Genomic DNA, 21,083 nt, shown 5'->3' on the forward strand with positions numbered 1-21,083 from the left:
CGTATGATCCATTTCGGATAGAAAGTTATGGTTATTTCTGTATATCTCCAAACATTATCAATCTGTAACCTCATCAATATATTATCTGTACACTTACTTTATATGTGTTAAAAAAACTTTTTTGTTAAATTTTAATAGATGTTGACATTTATGGCCTAAAAAAATCCCATTTAGTAGTTCATTATATCAGGGATGTGGGCACTCTTCTCTGCCCCCTTAGTAGCAATTAGTACACAACCATAATCTAATATTGAAGAACATGTCCAATAGTTTTGCTTTAACCCTCCTTTGGAATATTTGTATCATGAAGGTTAAGAGTTTAGCACTCTCATTTTGCAGCACTCTGGGAAAGAAAAAAATTAATGTCAGCACTCCAATGGAAGTTCCAAAGAACTTTTGTTTGGTGTTCTCTCTAAAGTAATATGAAAACACATCTGCATTAATGATGACTATAATTAAAGTTGAACTCCAGGAATTCATCAGATCTGTAAAATGTGCTGGCATACTACTGCAGGTCACCTTGTAGATTTATCTCTTTAATTTACATCTGACAGTTTTACAGAGCTCCGGAAGTACAGCTATCAATACACACCCTAAGCTCTCTCAGGAAAGAGGCTGTCTTCTAACACACAGCATTGCTGTCCGCCTCTCCCCTCAGCTGCCCATTCACAGGAGCCTTTCTAATTTGGGAATAAATTCACATAACACAAAGCGCTCTGTGATTGGGCAGGAGGAGAGGAGGAGCAGGCACATCAGCTGCATGCAACTCTGCAGTTGCTTGTACTGAGACCAGAAAGTCCAGTGTTAGAGTGCCAGAAGTATAGTTATAGCTATGCTCCCGACACCTCGTAAAAATGTAAATTGTAAACTAAAGAAATACATTTCATACAACTCGTTGGACTTAAATCGGTTCTTCAGTATGTCAGTTCTGCAAAAATTGAAAATCAGCAGCTGCAAAAACTGTAGATGCGGACTGCAGGGATCCAGCACCGTCCATACCTGGTCAAAACTGGGTACCCGCTCCCTCTTACCAAATTTTTTTTCCAAATATAACAGGGGGGGGGGGCGACAGAATTTCCCCTTTGGGTGAAATTCCTCTTTAGTCCCTAGTAATCCAGAACATTTGCCAAAGTGGCTGAATTCAGCTTTGAATAGAACATCCTTTTAAATAATCTTCGTAAGGGAAAGCTAACAATGGATCACCATATTGCTTCCAGATAAGAAGGAAATTTATCTTGCTTCAAGCCAGCATAGTTCAGAAGAATTACATAATGAGAATATAGATAACCTCCAGATGATAATATTGGACCTTGTTCCAACTTTTTTCTCCTTGATGCAATGAAAGCTTTTAGTACTTGTCAGCTTGTGCTCTAAAGGTTCCCATACACATGGAAATCAGAAAGCCTATTGACTTGGGTATCTTTTCAAATCCTATTGTGGCTTCACCCATAACTTTCCCATAGAATGAGATGGTGTCACTGGCTCCCAGTTGCCCCCTAGAAAGTTAGCCTGGAAGAATGACACCTGAATTATAGAAATCTTTGCCCAGCCAATGCTATCCAAGTCCAAACTTATCATCCAAAGACTAGCCAATGTCAAAAATGAAAAATGGGAGGTGCAACCAACATTACAGTGGATCTAAGGTTAAAACTCTTTTTTTTGCTATTCATCGTTTATTGTTTTTCTCGTCATATTTAAAAAATGTTTTACCACTTGCTGAGCCCCCCCCCCAACACTTCCTTGAGCTCTCTATTCACCACTGTGCCTGGCTGCAGCTCTTCTCTCCTCATTCCCTACTAAATATAAAGTAAAGGGGTCCCTCTTGCCCTACTTATGGCCCCCACCAACCTGCCTCAAAGAGCAGCCAGATAGCACCAAGGCCACTTGGCACTCTCCAATGCTGCTTGTCTTCCTTTGAACCTCTTAATATGCCTTCTGAACCTTGGAGCAGCTCAGCTTTGTGGAAAATAGACAAGACACCCCTGTCAGCAACTTAGGGGCAAATATAGGGGAGTTTGACATTCTCACTTAAGAGCAAAATGTATTTAAAGACATCTAAACACAAAAATAAAAGTTTAAGTGTTCATATTGGTCCATAGTTGTGGTGGCTGCATTCATTGTTTGGCTTTTGGTCTTTTTCCCCTTTATTTTCACCTGGTTATTCTGAAAATAACACACTTCCTTTACCTGGGTAGTAAGTAAGCTTGGTTATCGTCCTATCTGGGAATGCACAATCTCTGCTCCCCAGCTCATCTCTTGGATTATGTGAGCTGCAGGATGGAAATGACCTGGCTCGGGGGGGGCGGGGGGTAGGTAGATGGCACTGGAAGTAAGTGATAGCCATGTGTTCAAAATGATGTAACCGTTATGGTGATGTAACCTTTTGGGGCATCTGACAGGTAGACAGCTTCTGCAAACCGAGAAGTTATCACAGTATGTTGCAGTATACACAACCCAGGGTTGTCTGATCCGGAGATTGAAGTGCCACACCAAAAGGTAAGAATGCAGCAATTACGTTTATTTTAAGTATTAATGAGGTATAGCAGTCAACACGTTTCAAGGGCTGACATCACCCGCTTTAACAGAATGTGGGATTAATAATGTGGGAATCCAGAGATACAGTAAGTGATGAATTAACTAGTGTGTGTGTATGCACAGTAACAGAGTGCCGTTCAGTTGCTGGTTTGGCTGTTTTATCTCATTAACACTTTGAATAAACTGCATTCTAGATTCTTATCCTTTGATGTGGCCTTTAATTTCTGAATCAGAGTTTTGCAGAGCACCCTGAGAGACTGTGTCACCCTGCTCTCTGCTTCCTTTTCCATTTCAGAAGCCAATACAGATGCTTTCATTCCAATCTGAGCTTGATTAGAAAATTATTTTATTTATTTATTATATCTAGGTCATAATAATTAATTGTATTATTAATACCAGCTAAAACAAGGACGATTCAAGGTGCTGTCCTCACTAACCAAATGCATGTTTATCTTCTAACCTTGCTGATTGGTTGTGTTGAGTTATACCTCCCCTACCTTTGCACAGACATGCTTATTGTGCTTACAGCGCAAAGTAATGGGTTCTCTTGTAGTCCTTAACATGCACTTGCACTGTTGGCAGTTTCCTTCCTTAATTTGTTTGTAGAGAAGAAAAAGCCTGCCGACTGCTCAAGTTATAGAGAAACTCATTGTGCTTATGTGTATGCTACTGTTTAGAAATGGCAGTCATTGTAGAGAAATCAGGTCCAAGGTCCGTTTTAAATATACCAAAACAGTAGCATATGCCACAATAGGCGTTTCTGTCACTTAAGCACGCAACCCCCCCCCCTCCTTTCTCTGATGCCCCCTTAAGGACCTAGGGCTGGGATTCCCAAGGCATGGGGTGCGACCAACCTCTTCCTGCATGGAGACTTTGGTATCCTTCACAAGTGCACTTGGAAGCTTGTGTCTACCATAATAGAGGTGAGCTTGGTTGATCCTTTAAAATCTTCCTTAAACAATCTATTTAACATGTAATACTGTCTACTTACTACTTTATAATGGCTTTCCTGCCTCTTCTTTTATTTTTTGGGTGCATACCTTGGGGGAAACCACCCCACACTTCCTCAACACTTCCTTACCCAATGCTCTCCCCTTACCCTTTTCACCTGCACCAAATGCATTTTTATCTTCTAATCTTCATACCTGTACCTCTTTGCGCAAATCTTTTCTTTATCCTTCCAAGAAAAAAATAAAACAGGTTCTCCTGATAGACCTCACCCCTGTACTGTAGACACTTTCTTTTCCCCATGCTCCCCTACTATCCCTTTCACCTGCCAGAATCCACCTCTTTGGGCTTTGTTTTACTGACATATTCACTTTAATTACAAAACATTACACTTTAAAGGTCAACTCCACACAAAACTGATATCTCAGCTTGGATAGGCCATCATGATTGAATTCACCCACCACCTGCTTATGTTGTTTGGAGACTTCAAGGATGTGATTTTCCTGCAGTCATTTGTGTCCCTCCGACGAGGCAACAATGAGGGGGTCACACTCCCCTTGCTCAGATTCATCAGGAAAATAGGTCACCATTATTTGTCTTTGCGTTTGTGTTGGCACTTACAGTAGGTAAAACTGAGATTCAAGAGATATCTTGCCAATGAAGTCCCAGGGTATTAAACGGATAATTTACAGTAATGTGTTCATGTTATTGCAAATATCTACGGTGATTTGCAGTGTATTATTGTTATTATTCATTTTTTGATTCCCATTGTGTATTTAATATGCATTTACTTATTGATCCAGTGCACAGAACAGAAGCCAGAGCCACAACTATACTGAAAATCTATCATAAAAATACAGCGAACATCTGTACGACTTGGAAGGACTGATCACTGCAGACACATCAGCAGCTAACATATTTTGTCTATAGAGAAAGAAAATTAATTTTCCAGGACTGTCATGCCCCATTTAGAAACCCAAATATTTTCTGATTTGAATTACGTTCTTTTTTTTTTTTTCTCATAAACAATTGGACAGTAATCCCGCAGAATGACTTTGATTTAATACTTTTGACTCTTTGAACCTTTTCTTCTTAACTGTTGTGATTGTTTAAACTCATGGAGGTATTTTATTCCCTTGTTATGAGAACCAGGCAGAAGATATTAGTGTATTTTAGGGCCAAAACTTTTTAAAGTTTTGGATAGAAGATTGAATGGTTAGTACACCTGAAGGGTTTACTTCTTTCTGTGTCCCTACTCAGGAAATTCATTCACTCTATTGTTTCTGGTGACCATTGTATCTAATACAGAAAATGGAGGGAAATTCTAAATTTTTGAGATGTCACAGGAACAGTTACCCCTGCCAGAAATGCTGCCAGCAATGCTTTCTTCTCTCAGCTATGACTTAGCAGTCCAGCTCCTCGTCCCAGTAGTGGCTTGGCAGTTTAGCTCATTGTGATGACCTCCCAGCATTACCTCAGCTTCCCCTGCCATCCCCTCCCAGCAGGGTAGTGGTGTATTTAGGCTTTGTCCTGCCCTAAGCCTGGCTAAATTTGTGCACTCCCTAATTTAAATATGACCCACCCTTTCCTGTCAAGGCACCACCCCTTCCTGTTTAATGCCCACCCTGTCATCTGTAAACCACACCCCTTCCTCTTGATGCTCCACCTTTTGCTGTTAGAGCTCCACCTCAACTGCAGTGGACTCCTGCAGTTGGATTTTCAGGTGCTTGAAGACAGTTGAAGCTGCTCAGGCTGTTCATAGCAATGAAAGGCTGACAGCAGCTGCAGCCATCCTCGATGTTTACATGTAATCACTTTATGGAATGATTATCTATGGTAAGGGACAGACGACTGTCCTTGGACACAAGCTGTTTGGGTCCTGAAGTGATCATCTGTCCCGAATCCCAGGTAATTGCTCCATGTGAGATTACATTGGAATACCAGTGGACAACTGCTGCCAGCCTGTCACCGGTTTGTATGGGCTGAGCTGTATGTTTTTGTGTGGGAGTTGGGAGAAGGGGCCTTTTTTTGTGCGGGTTAGAGGGAGTGAGCAGCTTTTTTGGTGCCCCCCTTGTATAGTGCTGCCCTAGGCATGGGCCTTGTTGGCCTAGGCCAAGATACAGAGCTGCAGCAGGGGTCTCCACATTTCAGCTCATCCCACTCTCCCCTCCCAGCAGTAACTGAGCAGCTCAACATCCACTGCACCCCTCCCAGCAGTAACTTGGCACAGCAGCTAATCCTGCTCTCTTCTCCTAGATCTCCTTTTCCATGGGTACATTAGAGATTAGAAGGCCAGGAAGGCTGCTGAGTCACTACTGGGTAGAGAAGCAAGGGGAGCTGAGTTAACTTGGATAAGGAATTTAGTGTTTCTGGTGTGAAATGTGAGGATAAATGGCTTCACAGCTACAGAGGTCAGTGAAAACTCTATGATTAAGCCCCAAAAAGGGCAAAACACGTTTGAGTTCTCTACAGGTGCAGAACAGTAGCTGAATCCATCTTTTATCTGTCTCATTCACATTTATGCAACAGGGAGTCGGTGTCTGTGTGCAGGGCCACCATTTTGTTGAAGTCAGTGAAGACTTGTTTTAACCCCTTCACGCCGATGTAACACAAGTATGTGGCCTGACTGGACTGGGCTTTTTTCTGTGGGGCCGCATACTTGCGTATATAACATGCCAACACAACACAAATATGTGGCCCCATGGGGCCACATATTTGTGTATCTCCCAGCACAAAGCTTGTACTAACAATTGGGACCCAGTGATCAGTCACTGTGAACCCGGCCCCCGTATTCTCTTTCTGTGTGAATGGAGGAGAGAGATACATTGTATCTTTCTCTCTCGTTGTAGAGAAAAAAAGTGTGTGTAAAAAAAATAAATGAAATAATAATAATAAAAAAAGACAAAAAAGTACCTAGATCAAGATTTAATCTAGGTCAGTGCCAGGGTTAGTGTTTGGATCAAGGTCAGGGTCAAAGGTAATGGTCAGTAATTTTTTGGACAGTTTTTTAAATTAGTATCAGCGTCCATTTGTTTTAGGTAGGATTAAAAAAAAAAAATGTGCAATATTGTTTTTTGGCTGTACTACAGTTACATACAACAACTAACATACACATATGTGGTATCGCTGGGATCGTCAGGAGCAAAATAATTTAGTTAGGGTTGTTCTTTGGTGGAAGTCTATGGTAGAACCAAGAAATATACAGCTAAATTAAAAAAAAAAAGATTTTTTAAATTATTTTGGGCCAGTTTTCCTTTTGATAATAAAAAATTCAGGCGATATCCATTACCATTTACCATCAAATGAAAGCCCAATTCGTCCTGAAAAACAAGGTAGAATCCACCTGGATTAACAAAGTAGTTTTAATGATATGTACAGTTTTACTAACACATGTCAAAGTTGCAAAATTGTGCTTGGGCATTTAGATTTGTATTCCTCTTATGCAGCGTACACACGAGCGGACTTTTCTATTGGACAATCCGATCGTGTGTGGGCTTCATCAGACCTTCAGCTGACTTTTTCAGTCGAAAATCTGATGGACTTTAGATTTGGAACAAGCTTCAAATCTTTACTTCGTAACTCCGCCGGACCCAGAAATCCGCTCGTCTGTATGCTAGTCCGATGGACAAAAACCGACGCTAGGGCAGCTATTGGCTATCAACTTCCTTATTTTAGTCCGGTGTACGTCATTACATACGAATCCGTCGGACTTTGGTGTGATCGTGTGTAGGCAAGTCCGTTCGTTAAAAAGTCAGTTGGAAGTCTGTTAAAAGTCCGTCGAAAGTCCGCCAGAAAGTCCGTCGGACAAGTCCGGTCGAAGAGTCCGCCCGTGTGTACGCGGCCTTAGACGTGAAGAGGTTAAATTTACTGTTTGAATGCCCATATCCTGGCCACAGGTTCACATTTAATTATAAAAATTATTTTAGTGCTGGTATCATATCTAGTCTGTCTGAGGAAGCAGCTGATTTACATTTACATAACAATAATGGCGGGGGTCCAGAGTTTTTCAGTTGATATACTGTAGCTTATGGAAACTGATTTTTACATAATAACAGAGAAGTAATGTACCCTGCAGTGACTCGATGATGATCCTGTATGAGGTTGCATGTCTGTGAAGCTGCCATTGGGAACAGATACTGGTCATTTTGACTTGATAAGCACTCAGATTTGTCACTCCTAGATATACTGTAAGAGAACAAACACAAGAAATCAGTCACTGTGGCTCATGCTAAAATTATTAAAGCAGCTTGTACACTGTAATGATAGTGAGGTTTGATGAACCCCAAACTGTATAGCTAAAATAGGGGAGTAGTAAAGAACACTGTGCCACTCTCATTTTCTCTAAAATGCACACATTGGTAACAAAAATGGTCAGAGTTAAATCTTATGTCTGTGCAGGGAAGGTGACACATTTGACAAACCACAATCCAGCTTAAACACATTTAACAAAAAGCAGAGGTATCATAAACCTCCATTAGCGAGAGTCTGCAAAATACTTTCTGATGAGTAAATGGTCACATCATAAACAGCTTGAGAGCAGCTTACAGAATACTCATCTGTCAGATTGGGGGTAGTGACCTATACTGTTCTACAGCTAAACTGCACAAAGTTAGATTTCCTACAAACTCCATAATTCCTACTGTAATTTAGTTACCTTCGTAAACAGTGGTTACACTAAAGTAAAAGAACATATCAGTCAGTTAGACACCAAAGGCAATTATACTACAAGGTCTAGGAGGCTAATAAGACAAATTAGACCTTCTAGGAGAATGAGAATGATGCATATATCATGTTTGGTGTCTAACGAATCATAATTTCATTGTGCTATACAATATGTTGTCAGATTGTGAACAGAATATAGTTGTACACAGGAAAGTTGGAAAGGGTTAGTTGGGAAAAACAAAGTTCTCTCCAGCACACTTACCATCTACCCCTATGACCCTTTTATTGTGTGGGATTTGATCTGTGACACTCTCTCCATAGACAACAAAAAGCTGCTGCAATTATCTGAATAAGATACATCCACAGATTCCCCCATCTGTATTAGATAGTGTGAATGGATAAATCTCCTGCTGCAGGCCTTTGTATTCCAACAGAATACTGGAACAGTGACTGAAGCTGCAGTCACTGTTTGCCCAACTTTTTCCCACACGGCTCCTTCAATTTCTTAATCAAAATTTGTCCAGCCGGTTGGTGGTGTCGGTGGGTTCAAATTTCAGCAAATTCACAGGTATGGGTTAAAATTCAAGCCTTGTGTTGTCAGCTTTACGCTGCAAGCATTCCAAACTATGTACTAAACAAAGACCAGGAGGATACTACTTAAGTATTTTTTAACTTTTAAAACCTTTTTATTTTACAGTTGCTTATGTCTGTTTTTGTAATATCTTTTCCACAAACAGTTCCAGCATAATTTTTCTTTCCTTTTTGCTAAAACAATATTTAAATATCATTAAGCTGAATGTCTGAATGCTTTAATTAGAAATGAAAGAACATTGCCTCCTTGACTTTAATTTTACATCTGTGCTTTAAATAATAAAAATGCGGCTTGTGGTCAGTGCTGATGTCATCGGGAGCCCACCTTTCAAGCTCCTGATTGTGGGCAGTTGACCTTGAGCTATCAGTGACAGCTTGGTTACAATTCTGGGAATGTCAATGGAGCATGCCCCAGAACAAGACAGCAATGCATATATGCGGTCGCTGGGCATTAGGGTCCAACCACCCACCGCTGTATTATGCATATATATGTACTGCTGTAAAAGCCAACTCCAGCAAAACTATATTGTGGTGAAAGGTTGAAAGCCTCAATTTCTTAGTATTTATATAAAAAACACAATACATTCTGTGTAGAACGCTCAACCAAAGTATGAATATGAAGAAAATACTGAGAAAGTTTGGAGGCCTGCCCCTCCTTCAAAAACCTAAACAGGTAGTTCCCTGGCTATCATACTTATCATGCTGATCCAGTAGCTTCAGTACTTTCTGCGGATCACGTCAAATCAAATCCTAACTTTCACAATCTGCAAAAACACTATTTTATTTTTTAGCTTAGCACAGAAGAGTTTAAGCCCCCAAAAGGCTATGTTTTGCTGTCTGTGTGCCAATGTTAAGATCTCCATTCACTTCCTGTCCTGGGGACACAACAGGGAATGAGAGCAATTGCCATCCTAGAGAACTGTCACTAGAACAGCTGTCTATATTGGAGGATTGAAGGCTGTTGTTCTGGGCCTGTATTGATGACAGCAGTCTGGGATACTTCTGAGGTCATTCAGATTCCATTGATAGGTGCACTTGACCTGCAGATTTTCTCCTCCTGACTTGTATTTTGACCTGATTCCCATAGACTTGCGTGACAATGAAAAAGTTATTGAGTGAAATACTCATAATTACTAAAAATTACACCATCCAAAAAAAGTTTGTATAAAATTGTAACTAGGGGTGAGCTCAAGAGAGTTAGAACATGGAGGCATGCCTCTCCTCACAGCTGCCCATTTGCAAGGAGTGTATATATGTGCAGCTGCGGGGTGGGGAATGGCTCTGCCATCTATGATTGGCTGTTAACATGTTCATGGTGGGATAGATGTCCGAACCCTCCTGAACCCTCCTGACATCTTCCTGGTGGGATCGATGTCCGAACCCGCCTGAGCTCATCCCTAATTGTAACAATAACCTGAACATTGACAGACATGGGGAAAAATGTTACAGCATTTAATTAATACACATCTGCATGTTCAAACACTATTTTTAGGGGGTTTTCTTAAGCAGTGAGTAAAGCTCACTATAGAAATGGGAAGGGAGCTACTTACATGTTTTGCCCACTCCAGTCAATGCATCGCTGAATCCGGTGGAATATGATGCTAGAACCTTAAGATTGTATTCTGTCCCACTGAGAAGATTGAGAATCAATATGGTGTTCACATCATCGCCCACAAACGCCTCCAGAGCCGGACCTGTGCCTGAAACAAAGCCCAGAGACCAAAATAAGCACCAGCCCATGGCAGCACCTTTGCTTCAGTCGGAAAACTTACTTCAATTACTAATTTTAGAACCTGCCTATGGCAATGCCATAACACATACAACACATACTATTCACCCATGCTACATATTCCTGGAGTGCCCTTGTGTTAGTCTTGGATAATGCTGGCTTGCAAATATTTTTACATTATAAAACTGGGGAAATATAGCTTGCTGCTATAGTTAAGTGTTCCTAAACAGACCTGTTCCAAATCTCACACACGTCTAATGAATCTCAAGGTTTTTTTTTTAAAGGTTAAGCAACCTAATAAACATGAAACGAATGAGAAAATGAAAACATAGCTATCAGAGTTTATGTGCATTTATATTTATTTTGGGAAGGTCTAAATTCCATAAGCAGCCTATGGGGAGTTAAATATAGATTAAAAGACGCAGTTAAAGGAAACCACAATGTAGTCTCAGTGAATACATTTTCAGAGTTACTGTAATATTTTTTGCTTGCTAGCTAGTAAGTGTGCTGGGAAAAAATATGTTTTGTTTGCTCTGTCAAAGGCCTGTCCATGTGCACTATTTATGAATTGGGTTGCTTGCCATTTTTGTTAAGCTTGCCATAATATTTCACTGTAATAAATTCTTCCATGCTACATTTACATCTTCATAAGCTGTTGTGCCACTTTTTCATATAGGCATTTGTACTTTTGTAGATTCTCCTTTTAATGGATGCCTTTATTAAAAAAAAAAAGGCAATCAAGGTGTTGTATTCAGCGAATCCTTGTAGATTTGGGCTAACTTATGGTCCTAGAAACCAAAAACAGTAACATAAGGAGAGAAAAGGAAAGGAGAATAGGCAAAAGAAAAGAGAGGCAGAGGTATAGCAAATGGGTGAGTTCAGCACTCGTGGGTAAGACGAGAGCATACCAATTATGGAAGCAAAGAGAGTGAGAGGTTCATGGGGGGGTCCTCCCACAAATACCAGGGCTCCCATATTGGTTTATGCCACTCCACCGAGTCGACTTCCACGTCTTTAATTCTATCATATAGATCAGTGGAAGTTGGAGGAGTTTGCCTTTCCCACTGAAGGGCAATAAGGCACCTAGCTGCAGTAAGAATGTGGCGCGTACATTTTTTAGCTAGCTTAGACAGACTATTGGGAAATAAGCCAAGGAGAAATACTTTGGGAGAGAGCAGAATGACCACCTCAAAAAGTCTCTGAAGGAGGTCCTGGACCAGTTTCCAGTATGGAAGCAAAAGTGGACAATGGCAATAAATATGGAGCATTGTACAACGGTCTTTAAGGCAGCGCCAACAGCGGCTCGAGGACGAAGGTTAAATGGCTTTAAGATGGTTGGAGTCATGTACCAGAAAAACAGCACTTTGTAAGCATTCTCCTTGTAGAGGGTGCATATGGAGCTCTTAGCCACCTGGGACCAAACAATCCCCCACTGTGGCAAAGACAGCTCTTCCCCAATGGCCTCCTCCCATTTAAGCATATACCGATGCTTGCCTAAGGTATCTACTGGGTAAAAATTTTGCATTTTATAAATGTCAGAGATTAGGCCTTTCTGAGATGGACCCACGAGGACTAGCCATTCAAATGGGGATAATTTGGAGAAGGAGCAAAGGATAAGGCATAATGACAAAGATAGCAGAAGAAGGCACTACAGGGAAGATCATGCTGGTCACCATTAACTAGGTGTCCAAAATGGAAAAGATTCTTTGACAGCCACAGGGAAATCATGGAGAGAGAAAGACTATCAGGAATCCTAGGGTTGTAAATGAAAGAAGCCAATAAAGAGGCATCAGACTGGAGGGAGTGCTTGAGCCTAAGGTGTTTCCATAGACCACGCAAAAGGGTCATACAGTGTAGTAAAGAGGCAGAAGGCACATAAGCATCAGCATTCCAGAACAAGTTATTAGAGTGGATCAGAGCCAGCCATAATTTATTGATTTTGGTCCACCCAGGAAGCTATAGTTTTCAATTGAGTGGCGTAGTAGTAGTGTATGAAATTTGGGAAGGCCAGACCACCATCATTCCGAGAGGCAAAGGGCACCTTAATACTGATCCTGTGCTGTTTATAGTTCCATGCAAAAAGTTGAGAACAGGGACTGGAATGGGAATAGTTGTAAAAAGATATAGGATCTTAGGTAAAATTGTCATTTTAATTGAGGTGATACGGCCTAGCCAATAGATGCGGAAATGTTTTCACTGCACCAAAAGGGTTCTGATTGACGTGAAAAGGGGTCTAAAGTTAACATCATAGAGGGTTTTGTAGTGCTGGGCAATGTAAACTCCCAGATAGTTAATAGCTGAGGATTTCTACGCTTAGGTGAAAGAACTCAAGAGAGACTGGACCTCTGAGGGGGGGGGGGTGGTTAAGTGGAAGGGCTTCTGATTTGGAAGGATTAATCTTGTAGCCTGAGAGACAAAACCAATATATTAATCTGGTTTATAATCCAGATTTTTATGTCGTTTTTATATTAAGTTGGTATTAGGTTAACTATGTGTAATACATTGTGGGTAATGTTAGGGAAATGTTTGATTTTCTGTTATTTTTTCATTGCTATTGATTCTAGGTAGTATTTTAATAGGATGGTATGGTTTATTACAGTATAGTCTTAATGTAGTTTTATTTGACTTTAATTGCTGTTATTGGTAATGTTATTGTTGTTATTCTGTCTTGTTTCCATTCGTTATTATGACCTTGGGGGTTATTTACGAAAGGAAAATCCACTTTGCACTACAAGTGCACTTGGAAGTACAGTCACTGTAGATCCGAGGGGGACATGCAAGGAAAATAAAAAACAGCATTTTAGCTTGCACATGATTGGATGATAAAATCAGCAGAGCTTCCCCTCGTTTCAGATCTACTCCTCAGATTTACAGCGATTGCACTTCCAAGTGAACTTGCAGTGCACTTGTAGTGCAAAGTGGATTTGCCATTCGTAAATAACCCCCTTTGTGTTGTCTTCCTTGAATCTAACTGTATCTTAATAATTTCTCTTTGAGATTAATAAATTATTCTTAATCTGAATTCAGTGTTTGGTGTATTCTGGTGATACTGTAGGCATTTAATCACTAAATGGTCTCTTATGTGTATCATGGACTCTGGTGGTCAGATCCCTGTCCTTAAATTCCCGGTCTGCACATCTACCATGACAACAAGAAGAAGTTCCTATTTTTAATTTTGAAAATGTATCTATATTATTATTAAAAAGGAGGGTGGAAACATCTGCAGACACCCCAACTGTAGCAGGAGGGGAAGGAATATGTAGAAATGGGTGCATGGACTATAGAAGAGAGATCTTGCTTTTGGATTCAACCAACAAATATTAGAGGCAAGCAGATGATTTGAACCCACCAGACTTCACCCATTACTAAAATATCACTTTGAGTAGATTGGCCCTTTAAGCTCTATAAGTGATTTTACTGCTGGTTCTTGGGCAGACAGTTAAAGGGATTATGTTGTTCTGAAAAGAACCTTTTCCAGACAACTCTCTGGAACTGAAGTTCAAGCTTTTAACAGTTGGCTGGTGGGTATGGAATGTATTGGACACAAATGCTGGAAAGCAACACTTAACATGATTTTTTTTTGTGCCAGGTCCTCAAGTCACATTTTTACTTTCATACAGTGTTAAAATGTGAATTTTCAGGATCTTATGCCTTCCAGTGACATTTCTAACAAGCAAAAATGTGGCCTTGCTGTCCAGGAAAAAATTAGAATAGATTAAATACAGTCCTTCATACTGTCAGTGTACGCTAGGCATCTCCAAGGAAGAGCACGTCATATTTTTCCTTACACGTTCTCTCAGCATGTGGTACATGTGCCCCATAGACACTGACAAGGGGAATGTCTGACTAAGATGAAGAACTATTTAGGGTTTTAGCAACTAATAAAAGAGAATAAAACTAGTAATAAAGTGAACATCTAAAAATGTTAATTTTGCCTAAGCAGAGCCTTGAAAGATTTATCTGGAATGCCTCCTAAAGTAGCAGTGTACATACTGATATGTAAGTGTGCCGAGGCACCCCTACATCATCTACAGTGTGAAATCTAAGGGTCTGCTACTTCTGACTGCTAGTCTTAGAAGGTTTGGATAAAGATTTGGTGATTTCATTACTGTGAAACTCATTGTGTTCCTTGCTGGAGGCTTTGACAATGCAGCCCAATACTGCTGGTGTGGAAGGGCCCTAAGGTTTACTTTTTAACACATCATAACTCAGAGGTGTGAACCGAGGTTAACACCTGATTAGTTGTTGTGGTCAGCTCAGAGGCCAGGGCCGCTGATAAGGGGGTAGCACCTGCCCTCCTTTACAGGGCCCAAGCCCCATAGGTTCAACAGGGGGGCCCAGAGTAGCAGGAGTGGGTGGAATTACTGGAGCCAATCCCCATGTTTACAATGCTTCAGTTTCTGAATAAACAGGGAACCTCTGTACAGAGTGCTTCCTGTTCATTCTGTGTCCTCAATCTAATTTTCTTTCTGTTGGGTGTCTGTTTAGAACCCTGATATTTCACCAACCCCCACAGGGCTGTTCAAAATACATAGAAAAAAAATAAAAAAAAATAAAAAAACATAATTAAGGTGTATTCAGGTTGCATGAATGAGTGGTTTGTTCATGTGGCTGGAGCCAACTGTTAGGCTTAGTTCACTGTTCCTGTCAGCTAGGCTGTATGGGGCCCCATGATTTCTAACAACAGCCCTGTCAGAGGCACCTTGTTCCCTTCTTCCTGCCTGTGGCAGGTTGGCTATGTCAGAACCTTGATACATTTGTATATGTCTTCCACAGAAAGAGTGTCCCTCACCGCTTGTAGGCCTGTACACTATCCTGTAGCCCATGGTTGATGAAGGAGGAGGGTCCCATGTTATCCTCAGTTTGTTATACCATTCATCAGAAACTCGCAGGTTCCTTGGAGCAGAGAGTGGCACTGTGGGAATATAATCAGAAAACCAGATCACAAAAGCTGTAAGACATACTAAACATTACAAATAATTGAATAACTGTCAGTGATTGGTAACACTCCTCTACTGGGATAAAAAATATATGCACAAAAAACTAAATCAAAATATGTAAATAAATGTACAGTATATTAAATTACTATTCTGATGATGGAAAAAAAGTTGTGGCCAATAACTGTATTTCACAAAACTGCCATTTTGCCTCTGCTGCCTATAGGTGCCAATCTTACTGTGCCTGATAGTACATCTGACACTGATAATAATAATTTATAATAATAAAAAGATGTTAAAAAAACAGATAAAGAAGGGAAGTTGGAGGAAAAAAAATAAGAAAGGGAAGCTTCTATTGTAGCTTCTCTTTTCCATTCCCCACTATGCATTGCAAACAAGAAAGTCTAGAATATACATTTCCATGTTAAAAAACTTTGTAGGAAAATTCTTTCTGAAGTTAATTTAGCCTAAGTAAAGGAGTTCAAAAATCTATGTATATTAGCCTGCAGTAATCAATCACATTTCAGAACAACAAGTAATTTCAAGGAAAAATAATAAATAAATAATAAAAGTTTATGTCTTTGCACTTTGACCCATAGACACAACCCATACATACGTGTTCTTCCAGAGGCAGACACAGGGTTCCCTTCTCCATTGAAGTACATAGGAGTCACTGTGACTTTGTACTCAGTGTCAGACAGCAGAGATTGGAGCACAATGTCGTTTTCTCGACCTGCTACGACTTTCTGGTAAAAGATACAATGGAAAGAAGTAGAATAATAAGATTGCGGCAAGGACATGGCATATTCAATTGACACAACCCCTGTTGCATGATCCCCATTACCCTCTTCCCCCCTTTCCAAAAGGCATCATGGAACGTTCCCCAGTTCTGTTTGGCTACAGATAGATAGATCAGAGAATGATCCCATGTCAGCAGGCCAACCAGAACCCTGGCAGACATCCATTGACTAGGCTGAATTTTTCCCAGGTGGCTGACATTTTTTTCCAACCCAAGATAAAGCAATATCTAAATGCTCCCTTTTCCCTTCCCTCCCTCACAGACCACATATAGATTATTATTCAATGTTAATGTAAATGGGAAACAATCTTTCCCATAAACAGTCATACAACATACATGGCCTTCTGTCTGCTATCTGAAATCTTTAGGCAGTTTATGGTCTCGTACCATCCTTATGCCAGCAGACAAGTGGCCATGAAGGAAGGTGAGAAGTGAGCTGAATGGATGAGACCTGTTCCCTCTTTCAGGGAAAGTTAGCCAATGCCGGTGACAGAATTTGTATATGGTAGCTTAGTTTAGTTAGGGCTAGTACAATATACGCAGGCATTTAAAATGTGTTTGCCAACCGCTAATTTTTTTACAGAGGAAAAAAGCAAAGCGTAAGCAAATATCGAAACTATATCATACCACTAATCTGATAAATCCTTGTGGCCCTTCACCAATCATATGACAGGAGGGCATAGTACACTGTCAATGGAAGGGAGTGTACACACCAAATTATTCTTGTACCTTCCCACTACAAGTCTAGTTAAAGGAAACTTTAGTGAGGAAACTAAGTGGGCTATTATTGCAATCATTATACCTGCTTCAAAGAATGCTAGTCAAAGTAAGGTCAGAACACATAACCTACATACTTGTCTCAGGACAGTCTCCCAGAAAGTATAGATTTTACTATATATAGACAGTCACTCAACTAGTACTTTCAGAAGGAGAGGTTGAAAAGGCAGTCTCCATATCCTTATAATACAGGCCTCCTTTAAGTTGGGCTGGTTATTTAATCTGGTCATTTGGTCATGGTCTTCTGGGAAGGTCCATACACATTCAATCTAACACATACTTGTGCTGTTTGTAGGGGAGATGCAACGTTCTACACCAGCCATAATATAACTGATAATGGTGTGTAGTGCAGTGCCAAGAAGTCAGGAGTTAGCAGATAACACACTGATGAATAGTCAGAAAGCATCCTATTAGTGCAGCCTTTTTCAACCAGGGTGCCTTCAGGTGTCTTCAGAGGTGTTTTGGCAAAATTCCTAGATATCGCCCATAAATTGTACACAAGCCAGCGGGTGGATCAACCCTATCTATTAGTTACATAAAACCACAGGTTTCCATTGTTCACCCTTCTAGCTGCCAGTGTCCTAACAACCAATTACATCATCGGTTGATAAGGAGGAGGTCAGGCACCTGCACAGCATCCTTGTTTGCCCCCTCCTTCCCCTCTCCATCAGCACTGGGGTCATATTAGTATAAGGGGGAGAAAAAAAACATTAGAATACTAATCAGTGCCAGTGTGCAAAGGTGTGTTTGCTTTGGAAGAATAAATCACCTCTAATGTTGGGTGTCCTACGCATGTGGAGGTTGCTGCATTATGCAAAATGTAAAATTGTTTAGTTTTTTTTCACTTTTAGAATGGGGTGCCGTGAGATTGTGCAGAATTTGAAAGAGTGCCTTGACTGAAAAAAGATTGAGAACACTATTAGTGCCAGGTCGGTCGACTATGACAGACAAGGGTGCTGTAGAGGTGTTGTGCAATGGTATTGTATGAAGGATGCCATAAGACACTATTCATATGCTTCTGCCTGCTGCATGTCCAAATTGCAAGATTCAACTCTTTCATACATATGACTAAATGCAATTTATTTGGTTTGATGGGAAGGCATTTCATTGTGGCAATTGATGTCACACACTTTTATTGTTACACTATATTTATCTTTTTAATTTCAAGCTTACCTGTTCTTCACGATCTCCATAAGCAGTGATGTAGGACACAATGTACTCACGAACGTTAGCATCATTCATAAGCCATGATACATGAAGACTAGATGTCGTTTCATCATCTATTTTGAGGTTTCTGATTCCAAATCGGACAGCTGCAAAGAAACATAAGAACATGGATTCAATATGATTCTTTCATCTTCTGGTCAAGGGAACAATCACCTTATCAAGCCTCTCTTAGTTTCACAAAGGAAGACTGGGAGTGAAAGAATGAGAGCGCCTCCTTTCATTCTGCATTTTGGTAAAGATATCAATTATTGGTAAGTGACAATAATTTAGCACTTGATACTACTTACATATACAGTATATAATGCTTAATCGGTATTGTGGGAAATATAAGCCATTTCATAACAATAACTACAATTTATTTTTTCAAGGACAGAAATCGTCTGGTTCCCAAAGGCAGGAAATTGGACCTATAGAGTGGCATCAACACACTGTAAGACTATAAAACCTCTGAACCATAATGACTGTTATTCCTACATTCTTTCCAGTGATTCTCTCTTTTAAGAACACTTGAGGCTGAGGCTGTGTAGTGACATGACATGGCAAGTGAAAAAATGCAGCTAGCTCTGTACATTTCATATAATTACCTGTAATTCAAACAAGAAGCTGGCACTATGTGGAAGCATGACTACCTACCAGGAGGATGAAGGCTGCTGAGCCATCATGACTGCTAACTTTTGAATTTTGTAATTTTTTTCACTAACCCAAGAGCACACTTAGCTAGTTTTGTGCTGGTGTTTGTACATTAGCTAGAGCAACAAAGGGAAACAAATACATGACACACACAGACCCATGCTAATGAGACATTGTCCTCATGCTAATGCAGGGAAAAAGTAAGACTGGCCATACATGTTCAATGCTCTTGTACAATTTTCCTTTAGATTTACCAAAACCCATATACTATGAGGTCAAACTAAAAAAACTTTCAATTGTATCCAATTAGGCAGGCCCTTGCACTACATAGTTTAAAGTAAATCTTATGCTGCGTACACACGATCGGATTTTCCGACAACAAACTGAACTTCCTCTTTATCGGCTCGCCGTACGTCTTGTACGTCACTACGTTCGTATTTGTTGGCTAACATTTGTGTGACCGTGTGTATGCAAGACAAGTTGGAGCCAACAACCTTCGGACAAAATTCCACGGTTTTGTTGTCGGAAAGTCCGATCGTATGTACGGGGAATAAAGGAAAATTGTACCAGAGAACTGAACATGTATGGCCAGCCTAACAGTTTCTCTGCAAAGAGTCCCCCTAACCGCTTATACTCACTTTGTCTATGCTATCTTTGTGCACTGCCGAAAAATTTGTTTGGTTCGTTTCATTTGTTTTTTGTTTTCGTTTTTTCGTTTTTCGGGTCATTCGTTATGATCGCAATATGTAAATTCTTAAATTCAAAAACTAGTAAATTTGAAAATCCTTAAATTAGTAAATTCGAAAATTCGTGAAATCGTCAATTCTAAAATTTGAAAGTTCAAAAATCCAAAAATAAGAAAGAAAATCTGAAAGTTCAAAAGAGTAACAAACTAACTAATAATAACTAACTATTAAATTATAGGTATTGTAATTTCCTTTCAAATTTGGCTGTTAGTGAACGTAACGAATACGAATTTCTCCGAAGTTACAAATTATCTCAAATAATGAACGCCGCATCTAGAACGGAACAAATTAATAATAAATAATCATAAAATGTTTTTTATTATTATTTATTATTATTAATTTGTTACGTTCAATTCATTTAGATATGGCATTCATTATTTTGGATAATTTGTAACTTTGGATAAATTCGTATTTGTTACGTTCACTAACAGCCAAATTTGAAAGGAAATTACAATACCTATAATTTAATAGTTTTCGGATTTTCTCATTTCTGAATTTCCAATTTTTCAAATTTATGAATTTCTGAATTTTCGAATTTACGAATTTTCGAATTTATGATTTTTCAAATAATCGAATTTGCTATTATTCGGAAAAATTAGTTAAATGGGTTTTCATTAATTCGGATGTTTCCGAATGAATTTGTTGAATCACATTGCACATGTCTACTACATGTCTACTAACTATATTGTCCATAAGAACAAAAATCCTGCCATGCCAAATTAACTATTCGACACAACAGTCAGTGAAATGTTCCTGGGGGTTTTAGTATAACAAGGTCATCTTAAAAAAGATTGTTACCTGCTGTTGTCGGTCTGGCTGTAGTTGGAGCCTGAGTGGTCCGCATCACTGGAAACATAAGAAATACATCAATGCATTGTGGTATTTCAATGGTTGATTAATATTACCAAAAGCCCGGGCACACCCCCTTATATCTAAATAATAATCAAATTACATTACATTTTAACGTCCATTCTGGACAGCTTATGTGTTTCATTTACATAACACACCCAGCCAATAAATGCAATGTGTTAGTATACACAGCAGACATCATACTGCAAATATTTTGAAAAGTTATGGCTGGGCTACTCTTGAGGTCTTCATACTAACCTCCAAAAAAGTACCCCCACAATTGATATGTCAGTTAGGATTTAGCAGAATAAATCTGCACCAAAATATGAGGCTAATAATTAGATAGATAGATAGATAGATAGATAGATAGATAGATAGACTTGCACCAGTGATGCTTATTTTTCTTATTTTTTTATGGGTCAGGGTTAGGGGTTACAGTTAGATTAGGGTTATGCCGTGTACACACGACCGGACTTTTTCGACCGGACTGGTCCGATGGAACAAATCCGTCCGACAATCCGACCGTGTGTGGGCTTCATCGAACCTTCAGCGGACATTTTCTGTCGAAAATCAGACGGACTTTAGATTTAGAACATGTTTCAAATCTGTCCGACGGACTCGAGTCCGGTCGAAAAATCCATTCGTCTGTATAC

General features: G+C 39.8%; 1 protein-coding gene across 2 annotated transcripts in view; it reads right to left on the reverse strand.

Annotated features, from left to right (window-relative positions):
* COL14A1 (collagen type XIV alpha 1 chain) overlaps positions 1-21,083 on the reverse strand; it is a 286,377-nt gene that overhangs the window by 103,379 nt on the left and 161,915 nt on the right. For both annotated transcript variants that reach the window (XM_073632207.1, XM_073632206.1), the window contains exons 18-23: positions 20,380-20,427; positions 18,152-18,291; positions 16,019-16,148; positions 15,258-15,380; positions 10,287-10,436; positions 7,552-7,668 (exon numbers count right to left, since the gene is read on the reverse strand). In XM_073632207.1, the coding sequence (XP_073488308.1) occupies positions 7,552-7,668; positions 10,287-10,436; positions 15,258-15,380; positions 16,019-16,148; positions 18,152-18,291; positions 20,380-20,427 (708 nt within the window). The remainder of the gene's footprint in view (positions 1-7,551; positions 7,669-10,286; positions 10,437-15,257; positions 15,381-16,018; positions 16,149-18,151; positions 18,292-20,379; positions 20,428-21,083) is intronic.

Source organism: Aquarana catesbeiana, linkage group LG05 (genome assembly GCF_042186555.1).
Source record: "Aquarana catesbeiana isolate 2022-GZ linkage group LG05, ASM4218655v1, whole genome shotgun sequence".
In the NCBI taxonomy this organism is placed as follows: domain Eukaryota; kingdom Metazoa; phylum Chordata; class Amphibia; order Anura; family Ranidae; genus Aquarana; species Aquarana catesbeiana.